This window comes from Rhincodon typus, chromosome 9, assembly GCF_021869965.1.
Source record: "Rhincodon typus isolate 14 chromosome 9, sRhiTyp1.1, whole genome shotgun sequence".
Classification (NCBI taxonomy): domain Eukaryota; kingdom Metazoa; phylum Chordata; class Chondrichthyes; order Orectolobiformes; family Rhincodontidae; genus Rhincodon; species Rhincodon typus.
The window spans coordinates 5,485,781-5,497,924 of record NC_063340.1 but is presented as its reverse complement, the minus strand read 5'-3'; the positions used below and the strand labels follow the sequence as shown (position 1 = coordinate 5,497,924).

Genomic DNA, 12,144 nt, shown 5'->3' with positions numbered 1-12,144 from the left:
CTTGAATTAAGCAAGAGTGGTGATAGTGATCCCAGGAGTAGCTTCACCTTATTAATTTTTGTTTGGGAGGGGGAAATCTGCTCAAGGCTGGGCTGTTCATCACAATTCAGCAATTTCTGCTGGAATTGCATGTAAATGGTCATTGGATAGATGTAAGTTTGAATTTTGTTGTGATATTTCTGGAAATTGTGACTTATGTGCCTTGAAGCATTACTTATGCTATAGATTTCCTGGCACTCATGCTAAACTTTGGAGTTGCCCCCTGCCAAAACAGTCTAACTATTGAAAATCAATGACGGTCAGACGTCTGCTGGAGTCACACCAATTTCCATATCACTGCCACTTAAACTGAAAAAATGGAAGCATTTGGTTGCCTAGCTGCATTTTGAACCATTGCTGTTCAATTGCGAAGGTCACTTACAGCCACTTTTAGATTTTCAGCTGCTTACTGTTTGGCATTCTGTTCATAATACTTGTCACTATGTATCTCCCTATGCTCCCTCTTTCTGGTCCCTTGTTTCTAGTAATTCTCTTTAATGTCCCATACTGGGCCTTCCCACATGGTAAGGATTCCAGCTTTGCAATCTCAAGTCGTAAGGAGCAAAATTTTGAGAATATCTAATTCAGCAATCCATTACTGGAACGGGTTGGACCACATTGGCATTTTTATCAGAATATAAATGCCTCTCCTGAAAGCACTCAATGCTCCAGGATCAACCTGGAGAGAAGAGATAATTTCCCCCATTCTTGTTGACGGATTGTCTTAAACTCCTATCCCGATCCTCAGGTCCAACAACATGCACAATTGGCTTGTAGGTATATTTTGTTATCAGGGGTTTTAAAAAAAACTTCCAAGATAAAAATAATGGAGTTAACCTGTAATACTGATACCAGCCAAGTAGTGCTATGTCTGTCGTACCTAACTTATGTGAGAATTTTTTCACCAAGTACAGAATTCTGCATGTCTGTTTGAAAAATCTCGCTCCAAGATTTTAAATTTAATCTCTTAAAAATACAATATGAGTTTAATAATAGGAAAGTTAACATTAATATCTGCAGTTGTGAAACATTTAAACTAGTTGTGGTATTAACAACTAAATTGCGCAAAGATTACTTTGTGTTGATTTATATACAATAATTTTAGTACATCATATTTACAACAAGTAAACTGCCATTCTGTGCCTATTAATAGAAAGAACAACTGATGACAAAGATGACAATCTGTAGACAGTGACATTTTGATTGTGTTTAATGTCGCTCTATGTTGAAACTTGTATCTTAAATGATTACATCAATTTCTTTTGAAAGTTATTCACAGAAAATCTAAATTTGTGAAGCAGTCAGTCCTTTGGAACCCTGACTCCAGCTCAGAAGGATAGATGTAACTTCTCTGGCATGTTATCTAGACATGCCTGTAGGCCATCAGTACAGCCAGGAGCAAAGTTAAAATCATTATCAGAAAAAGATCCCAATGAGGCCATAGCAATCGATCTAGACTTGCGTGTTTCCATACTTCACTGACCTGTAAAGATAAAGGTCATATTATCAACACATCTCTGTTAATCCAATGTTTCTAATCAAATAGTTTTTCCTCTTAACTGAATCCTCTCAATTTAACTCTTGCTCCTAAAAGTACTGCACTGTTATTAAGAGTTGCTGAAAATATATCCTTGTTAAATTTTTCATAGACAATCTATCCCAGTAAACCTCAAAATCAATGCATTCTGCAAGATAGAGACTTGGATATGTGTATATAATCTTTTCTGGGTGCGTTTTCAATGTCACGACAGATTGCAGGTAAAAAGTACTCCATTGGCTGCAAAGCACTTTGAGACATCTGATGATCGTTGTCGTATAAATGTAAGTCTTTCTTTTATGTTAGATAACAAGGTGTAGAGCTGGATGAACACAGCAGGCCAAGCAGCAGCAAAGGAGCAGGAAGATTCTCCAGCATCTGCAGTTCCTACTATCTCTTTCTTTTATGTTGTTGTTTTAGTGTCAGTGGTGGTTGAGGGTTCAGCCACCTGAATCATTTTCTCTAAAATTCCTCCAACTGTCATCTTCTACCTTAAAAATGTTACTCAAAAACCTTTTATGGATAAGCAAATGTAACACTAAGTTTGCTATCTACACCACTTCTCCCCCACCTCCAACCTATTTCCATCACAAGGAACTCAGGACTTGTTCACATAGAGAAATGTTATATGATACTTACATTGGTATGTTGAATAGAACGGATGAAATTTATGGCTCCAAGCTTGCAAAGTGCAAAGAAGACCGGTATATATGCATCTGTACTAGTTTCTGCAGCCAAATCGTAGAATCTTTTAGCCAAATGAAGATCCTGAAGAACATGTAGGTTTATTGAAATACCATTCAGATTCAGTTAAGCGTCACAGTATTTGTTGTTTGAATTATCAGTGAGGAAAGACTAAAGAAATGTAGCTCTTCTATCTTGTAAAGAGGTCATCTTCTGAGATTACATTTAGAAACTAGTTCCAGAACTGAGACAGAGAAAGGGGAACAGGATCAATCTGGTAAAACAGAACATTTTGTACTGATGTTGGGAAATTTTTGTTTAGCTATAATATTTACGGGTAGATTGGACTTTTAGTAAGACTGAAAATGAAAAGCTTTGAGATCTGTGAAGACATTGGGTCCTTTAATTGACCAGGAGCACTATGTACAGTTTTTATGGAAGAAAGAATTTATGTCCTTATCATCCCAACCTTGTCAAAACAGTGACAATCCCAGAACTAAAGTGTGGAGATTTAAAATTATATATTAATGTCGATTAATAATACTTAACCCTGGTTGCAAAGAACTGATATTCCATATGAAAAATATACTTTTATCAGTGTTGTAAAGAGCAAACAACTGTCATGACTCTACAGATATCCAAAACACCTTTACAATATCATTTTATCCCTGTTCTCAATCTTATAGGGAACAAGCAGCATGATTGATGAGAATAGAAAGGCAAGGACACTTTTTGTCCCATGTGAAATAATCTAATTTCTGGTTCAGTTTTTTAATTGGATGAGGATTAAAGAGTACCAAATCCAAACATTAGCTAGTGTGGTTTAAAACGTATCAGTTGCATAAACCTAAGCATATGCCAAAGAATGGTTACAGCAAGAAAGAGGCCATAATTCTGTTTTTAAAACTTCCCTTTCCTTCTAAGTCACACATCATCATACACAACAATGAAGGAACACCCTGGCATTTGCGTTCAGGTTCCACAATTTCGAGCATCATCTTGAGGACTGAATGGTTCAAGATGATCCATCATCATCTACTCAAGTCAAGTAGCTAAGGCCAATAAATTCCACATGGGCAGTTCTCGTGTGTTGAATAATATTTTTAAAAGTCATGCAATTTTGGAGGTCATTTAAACCCATCGAAAGAGTTACGTAACTTTAAAGTGTAGCCCCTCACATCCCCAAGTGTTTTACAGTTTTTGAAGAAGTGACAGAAAAATAGAAGTTGCTGGAAAAGCTCAGCAGGTCTGGCAGCATCTGTGAAGAGAAATCAGTTAATGTTTCGGGTTGAGTGCCCCTTCCTCAGAACTGGTGACATCTCACTGAAGGTGGTGGAAATGGCAGCTAATGATCCTCTGGGTGTAGATGCTGGTAGGATTGGTAGGTAAGGACAAGGGGGACTCTATCACTTTTGCAGGAAGGAAGAGAGGGGTGAGGGCTGAAGTGCAGGAGATGGGTCGGATCCAGCTGAAAGCCCTGTCAACAACAATGCTGGGGAATCCTCGGTTAAGGAAGAAGGTGGACATTTCGGAGTCTCCCTTGTCGAAGTTGGCATCATTGGAACAAATGCCAACGGAGAGAGAGGAACTGGGAGAAAGGAATAGAGTCTTTACAGAAAGCAGGGTGAGAGGATGTATAGTCCAGGTAACTGTGAATCAGTGGATATTGCTGGCCAGTCCATCCCCAAAAATGGAAACAGAGATGTCGAGGAAGGGAAGGAAGGAGTCAAACACGGACCAGGTGAAGGTGAGAGAGGGGCGGAAATTGGAAGCAAACTCAATAAAAGTTTCCAATTCTGGACGAGGAAGGGAGGCAGCACTGATGACATCATCGAGAAAGAGTTGTGGATGGGGCCTGGAATAGGACTGGAACTAGGAATGTTCCATGTACCCCATTAAGAGATAGGCATAACTGGGACACATGCGTGTACGCATGGCCACCCCTCTGACCTGAAGAAAGTGAGAGGAGTTAAAAGAAAAGTTCAGGGTGAGGACAAGCTCAGCCAGGTGGAGGAGGCTGGTGGTGGATGCAGACGGTTCAAGCCCTTGTTCCAGGAAGAAGCCGAGAGCCCTGCGACCATCCTGGTTGAGGATGGACGTGTAAAGGGATTGCACATCCATGGTAAAGAGGAGGTGGCTGGAGCCTGCAAACTAGAAATTCTCAAGCTGTCGTAAAGTGTCTGAGGAATAGTTGATGTAAGTGGGCAGGGACTGGACTGAGTCAAGGTAGGAAGAGATGAGTTCTGGAGGCAGTGGTGAGGAGATTGCCAGATGAAATGAGGTTGGTGACCATGGTTGACACAATGGCTTGAAGAAGTGATGTTTTCTCAAACAGTGACTGTTTTTAAAGGTGTTTTGTCATATGAATAATTTAAATAAGGCCTATTGAAAAATGATGTATATTTTCATTCAGGGAAGAGAGAGATAACTGATCCTTACCTGCTCTGCCCCAAGACCATGTTCATACATGTACGCTAGATTGAACATAGCTTGTGCGCTGTGTTGCTGTTCTGCAGCTAAACGATAGTGAATCGCAGCTGTTTCATAATCTACATTTGTTCCATAGCCATAGTAATAATAATCACCCAGTTTAATCCTGGCATAGGAATAACCTAGTGGGCAAAACAATGTTTTAAAATGTGATTGAAGCATGTTGTTTATCCATAGATTACAAATTAACTGACTTGCCATATTTATATCAACTCACTGTTAAGTTTTGATGATTTCTTTACAAAACATTGTGGAATACTACAGTTTCAAAAAAAATTTTGGGTCTCCTACCCCTCTCCCTTACAACATTGGTGGAAACCTGACATGATGTATTCAGTCAACCCAAAAGCTCTCAAGTTTAGGAAAGGGAGTGGAGGTGGGACAGCAGCAATTCTAAGAGTGGGAGGTGGGGTAGAAGAGAAACTTATCCTGCAGGGAGCAGACCAAGCAAGCATTCTCATTGCAACTTGGGAAGTACAGATAATTTTTAAATTTTGTGTAATGGCAAAGTGAGAAATCAGATGGATGGCCTGCAATGAGCAAACCATGAAATAAAAACAAAGTGCTAGAGGAACTCAGCAGGTCTGGTAGCATCTGTGAAGAGAGAAATGCTTTGAGTCCAGATTTCAGAATCGAAAGGGACTTGAAAATAACATTTTTTTCTGAACTCCATTGATACTGCTCCTATATAGGGAAATAGTGTGCACGGCCTTCACATCAATGATTCGTACCTGAATCTGGTGGACTGCGCTGTAGGAAGGGGAATTTGGATACGTCCAGTTGAACATAAAAGGTTACGTGGAAGATGAACAGGGCTGAGAAGTGAATGGTGAGTGCTTTTGAAATATGTATCTTTGCTAACAGTTACTATAATCATGTTAGGACTTTTGGGAGAAATTGAAGACTATTGACTGGTGCCAATATTGTCTTATTAATTGGTATCATTTTTAATACAACCTTATGCAGTCAGACAAAGTACCAAAACCTTCAGAATTGGTAACACTAAGCACATGTTGGTCACATTGATAACAACAAGCAGCTAAATACGCTTGTGGAATAACTATCAATGTCATTACAGCAAGCAAACCCCTAAGCAATTTTTGATTATCCATGTACTTTGCTCTGTTACAAAATTTGTCTCTGTGACTGTCACCTCAGACTGAAACCAGTAACATCTGTGGAGAGAAAACTTTCAGAGATCTGCTGAGTTTCTTCAGCAATTTGTGTTTTTGTTTCAGATGTTCAGCATCCACAGTTCTTTTGTTTTATTTCACCAGATATAACTACAGCATACAAATTGATATCTAAATCATATCACTCCAAAGCCAGCTAAATGGGGAAATCCAAACGGTTTTAATTAACGTTAAAGTTACTTAAATAATAATTTTATACCATATATATCTGGATGGGTACATGAATAGGAAGGGTTTTGAGGGATATGGGCCAAATGGACTAGATTAATTTAGGATATCTGGTCGGCATGGACAAGTTGGACCAAAGGGTCTGTTTCTGTGCTGTGCAATTCTATGACTGTAAGTAAAATATGCCTTCGAACAGTAATTTATGAAAATAGATCACTTGAATTCAGGCCAACATAAATTACTCAAGTTGTTTTCTGTAAACTATAAGTTCCTGATATATACCTTTTATACAAACACTTATAAAGAGGACTAATAACCCACTGGTACTTTGAGTCTTTGTGAGCTACCATGTCCAAAATTAACATTTTATTTTCAGATAAACTGGTAGTTTTCTGTCATGTACCTTATATATACACCTGTACCTTGAGCTGCAGCTCGGTTCCAGTATATCAGAGCCATATGGTAGCAATCAATCTGTGAGAGGAGTGCAGACTGCTCTATTAAAACAACAGTACATTTCACAGATTTTACTTTTCTTTTTAAAAAAAAATGCAAAGAAAGAATTTTTGGGGAGATTAAGTGTTTAGTTTCTGAACCTACCATATTCTAGAATGTATGCTGCGTTGCTTTGAGCCATTTCATATCCTTGCTCAGCAAGGAATAAATACTGAAGAAAGGCAGAATCTATGTTGTTCTCCTTATAAGCAAAATATGCAGATAAGAATCTCTCAGTCCATTGGCCTCGTTCACAAACATTCTTATACAGCTAAACAACGAAAACATTGATAGATTAAAGATTGAAAGCAAATAGGTAAATGAAAGATAAGATGTAAAGTTTGGAAATAAGAACCAAATTTAATTCAATAAAAAAATGTTGAATAAAGTGATGTGTTGCCAAAGGTTTTTTTTTCAGCAAGATAATCATAAGAATGTCAAACTTTAAATGATTGCAGCAATTTATACTGCAGCAGTTGGCAATATACGCAGAGGGGCTGAGATGTTGTCATGCAGAAAGGGAAAGTGAACTTTTGTCTTCCCAAATACCTGGGTAATTTAACAAAGCTGTAAGTTTTGAATATATTCCTTTCATCTGCAGCTTTCATGCATGTGAATTTTTGTCACTCCTAGCAAGCAAAAATAGCCATGTTATGAACTCAACTGATTATCTTAAATTGGTTGTTAATGTAGCTTTTAGCATATTTGTAATTGTTTAGCAACTGTCCAATTCAGGAATCATCTCTTACACCAGATGTTTTGATGTTTAAAAGCATGTTATTGTTCAGTACAGTCCGAACTCCTCCTCTACAAATAACTGAAGGAGTAAGCTCTTTGATTTGATCAGCCAATCACTGGAGCAGACAGCCAATATACTGAGCATCACATGGGCACTGAAATTGATTTTGTTCAACTGTGGCATAAAGACAGTGTGAGTGGGAGTCACCATAGCCTTTCTAGACCACAGGCTGCTCTCTCACTAGAGAGAGATAACTGAGCATGATTTAACCTGAGGGCCACCACACCTCAGGTGAGGGGAGAGGTTGAGAAGGAGAGTCCTTCATGGTATCCTCAGTCAGTGATGGGAATTGAACCAATGCTGTTGGCATCACACTGCTTCACAATACATCTGTCCAGTTAACTGAGCAAAACTGAACCCCATGAGGGGGAGCACCTTCTTGAACTCACGGCAGCATTCTGTTGGTGGAAAACATCAGTCAAACAACTACTGCATAGTAGCAGTACAAAAAGGCTTCTTTAACTTGTTCAAAGTTATGAAATACTTCACCTATGCGGAGTAATTTGAGGTGAACTGAGCAATTTTCAAATCCAAAAATGTCAGCCTGTGGCCTGTTTGTAAATTTGCATGATACACAGTGAGCAATGATCTGATCAGGCTAGCCACTGTCCTACCAGGTAGCTGTGATGCCCTCGATTTCTGCATCAAGCTTTCAAGGTGAACAAATGACTGAGGCTCAATTGACAGGATTGCTGATAAGGCCACTCTTGTAGCACATGGAAGTGTAGGAATCCCAACATATATATGGACCGGTAAAGTTAAGCTTGTGGTAGACAGCCGTGCAGAACCCATTTTACTGGATTTCTCAACCAACCTCTCAAGGAAAGGGAGCTCATATCCATCTTAAAAACTGAATCTGAGTGGAGGATGCACAATATTAAAGTGTGTTAGGAAATCCATACATAGGCTGCAGTAGTATAAATTGTTGGGATTGTTTGAAATTTGATATTCTCATCTTTGCGGAATGAGTGCAAGATGAAAAACTTCAGTACATATCTCTCTTTTCAGCAATATCCATGCTCTGCACAACAAAGTGATTTCATTTAAAAAACTGATTTAACTGTTAAACTGAGTTAATATTCAATTTGTAAGTTGCTTGATAGACTGCCAGAGAATTCCCTAAAATTAGCATTAATGAGATTCTTTAAATACAATCATAGTCACGCAGGTGGATCAATAAAACAAATTGTTAATAACACCCAGCATATCTCCCACTTAATAAAAGCAACTACTAAAATGAAAGATATGCCTAGGTACTGATTCAATCATCAAACACAATAAAAGCATGTTTTATTTCAAATAACTAAATTAAATATGTTGTCTAAACGAAGTGTATCACATGAAAGAAACCTCTGCAATGAATATTAAAATGTCTTGGAGGTTTTAATGCTGGATGTTTGTATAGGTTGAGCATCATTTGTCTATCTCTATAAGTAAACCCTCCATTCTGACCAAATACTACTACTACGGAAATAGTGATACCGAACTCAATATGACGTGATTCTCATTTATTGAAATTTACCTTTTGTAGTAACTCATATTATAAAACAGAACAAAAATGTGCTAATAAATAAACTAAGGTGCAGTTCAATGGTATACTGTCAGCGTTGTAATTGTAACTTTTCTTGATCTTAAAATTTAAAAAAAAGACAGTAAAGCCAGCGCAGGGGCTCAGCGGTTAGTGCTGCTGCCTCACAGTGCCAGGGACCCAGGTTCGATTCCATCCTCCAGCAACTGTCTGTGTGGAGTTTGCACGTTCTCCTCGTGTCTGCGTGGGTTTCCTCTGGGTGCTCCAGTTTCCTCCCACAAAGATGTGCAGTTAGGTGGACTGGTCATGCGAAATTACCCATAATGTCCAGGGATATGCAGGCTAGGTGGGTTAGCCATGGGAAATGCAGGGTAGAAGTTGGGTTTGGTTGGGATGCTCTTTGGAGGGTCGGTGTTGACTCGATGGACTGAATGGTCTGCTTCGAGACTGTAGGGATTCTATGCTTTTGTGTGCAAACATGCCACATTAAACTAATCCCAAAATGCTTTGTATTGACTCTGAGCAGCTGCATGTGAGTGGTTGTATGTAACCATAGAGTTGTTGACTTCTTCTGTATCTCCTCCAGCTGCTTTTTTTGCAATACCATTATTACCAATTGCTTTGGAAGAGCCCAAGTACAAAAGCAATTTAAAAATGGTTTCTCTCTGGGGTACATTAAATGGTCCCAGGAATCCTGTCACTGGTTTCAGGACTCCTTCCCTGAAAAAACACACAATCTGTTCCAATTAATTTAAAATGATTCTGAGAGATGGCTTCAACTTCAAGGACAAAGGTAGCCATTCAATAAATATTCTGTAAAGGACAAAAAACACTTCGTTTTAATGACAAAAGCACCAAAAGTATTTCTAGCAATACCCGACTCTGTGTTACAATGATAAAACACTTCATTTTTGTTGCCACCATTTAAGCATGCAATCGTTGCCTTGTGATTTATTAGCTTAGCAACTGTGATTTTTAAATGGGTCTGCTGATCTAATGTTAAAGTTCTGCAGTCAATTGTGATGTGCAATGTATGATTTATATTCATTTTTAACATCATTTTAAGTTTGGGCATTTGGTTTTTGAATTCCTAACATGTGAGTTTTCTGTGTGCCTGAAGTTAATGATTAACTTGTATCAATTCCTGTAGCCAGGATGATTTATTTTAAAACAGGTTTTGAGGTCTAATTTAGGATAAATGGATTTTATTGCAGCACTGACGGATTTTTGTTTGCCTTAGATTGTTTTGTGACCCAGCAAGATAAATAATGGGGCCTGAAAGTTTGTTAGAGATTTCTGGAATATGATTTTGTTTGTGCTTAATGCCCATGCTAAGAGAGATTTATTTTGTTTTAGTTTGAATTTTGAGCAATCCTGGGAAGTCCTTGGATGACCATGTCTGTATCAACAAATGCTTCTGAGAAGGGAAGGATATAATGAAACTAGATTATTTTGGAGTAAAGTGCTGGTGTTTATTCCAAACCAGAATTGTTAGGATAAAACCCTGAAAGGGTTACTTAAAGTTGAGTAACTTTCAGCAGTTCCACTCTATAAGTAAAGTCACAAGTGACTTAAACCTATTAAAGTGGTAAAGACAAGGACTCTGCTGTGAGTACTTTATTAGTGATAATTTTGATTCTGTACAAGGTAGGATTTTTTTGTACTGTGCCAGGGGTTTATTCTGGGTACTGTATGAAAACTATTTTCTTTTCAATTTATAAAGGAGTTTTCAGGATTAATGGGATTATCCTTTTACCATGTGCTTAAAAACACTTGAATTTGTGTTATAGGTCGATAGTTTAATTAATTCTATTTTATCTTCATTTCTTTTGTTAATAAAGCAAAATCTGCTGTATTCAATGTTTATTTTTCAGTGAAAGAACACTTTGTTTAAACCAAATCAAAACAACACAAAACATGATCTATCAATCCTGGTTTCAGTTTGAGTTCTGACTTCACAATTAGACAATAAAAGCACATGGGCAGCATGATCCAATTTGAAGCTGGAGAGTTGGGGTCCCTGTTACAAGAAGATACACCAAGGAAGAGGGCTGAGTCTCACCATACAATGAAATCATGGTGAAAACTGCCTGGATGAAGACCGGTTGAGCCATTGTAGTTTCTTAGCTCCTTCATGCCTGCTGCAAACAATGAAGAGGTTTTCTAGTCGCAGAAGAAAAGTAAATGTAAATGCCTTGCTCACTTTTGTCTAGTGCCTATCATGCATATGCGACTCAGGGTGGAGACTGTATCAGGCTCTGGGAGATACCATTTGAATCATGACATCCAATCACTGCTCTTATACACCTACACTTCCATTATCTAAATCTGTAAGGCACAGTTTAATTGGTAGAGGTGCTGAAGTTGAAAAGCAAGTATGCGTCTAGTTGCTTAAGTATCATCCTGTTCCCTGTTGCAACACACAAGGAAGACATCGTGGCCGCTTCCTGAATTATGGCTGCTTCCTGAATTATGGCTGCTAAGGAGCATAATGATGTTTCAGTGTTCAGATAGCAAACTAAATCCTGAGTGCCAACCATTGATATTTCTGTGGGTAGTAGGTGAATAGGTCAACATGAATCTCCACAGGAATTGAAGCTGTATTGAACTCAAGGGAAGACTCACGTCCAGTGAAAACACTGTGTTCTATCAAATTGGTATCTTCATTGACAGAGATAGTGCTGAAAGTAGTTCCCCTGGTAAATTCTGCATTTGTCACTTGGCCCATGCAAATATTACCAACTGAATGATATGGAAAAGGTCCTCTTGGGTGGCCTGGAAGGGAAGAATTCTTGTTTTAATTGAATAGAACACTGATGGGACTGCACTTGGAGCATTGTGCCTAGTTTCAGTCTCCTTACCTAAGGAAAGATGTACTTGCCTGAAAGGGAGTGCAGTGGAGTTTCACTGGAACCATACCTGGAATAATGGGACTGGACAACAGGAGAGTTTGAGGGAACTGGGCCTATAGTCTCTATTTGGCAATCTCATAGGAACTTGCAAAGTTCTTAGAGATAGAGTAGATGCAGAAAGGATGATATGATTTCTAGACTCAGATTGAGAACCAAAGACACAATCTCAGAATGGAAGGCAAGCAATTTAGCATTGAGATGTAAATGAACTTCTTCATTTGCAGGATGGTGAATCTTTGGAATTCTCTATCCCAGGGAGTTGTGAAAGTTCAGTTATTAAATACATGAAAGACAGGGTT

General features: G+C 38.4%; 1 protein-coding gene across 1 annotated transcript in view; it reads right to left on the bottom strand.

The window, feature by feature from the left end:
- Positions 1 to 1,402: 1,402 nt before the first annotated feature.
- Positions 1,403 to 12,144, bottom strand: part of LOC109934240 (SEL1L2 adaptor subunit of ERAD E3 ligase) — a 29,721-nt gene continuing 18,979 nt past the window's right edge. Inside the window, exons 12-16 of the mRNA XM_048601159.1 lie at positions 6,712 to 6,877; positions 6,534 to 6,608; positions 4,700 to 4,872; positions 2,216 to 2,344; positions 1,403 to 1,522 (exon numbers count right to left, since the gene is read on the bottom strand). Coding sequence (XP_048457116.1) covers positions 1,403 to 1,522; positions 2,216 to 2,344; positions 4,700 to 4,872; positions 6,534 to 6,608; positions 6,712 to 6,877 — 663 coding nt within the window. The remainder of the gene's footprint in view (positions 1,523 to 2,215; positions 2,345 to 4,699; positions 4,873 to 6,533; positions 6,609 to 6,711; positions 6,878 to 12,144) is intronic.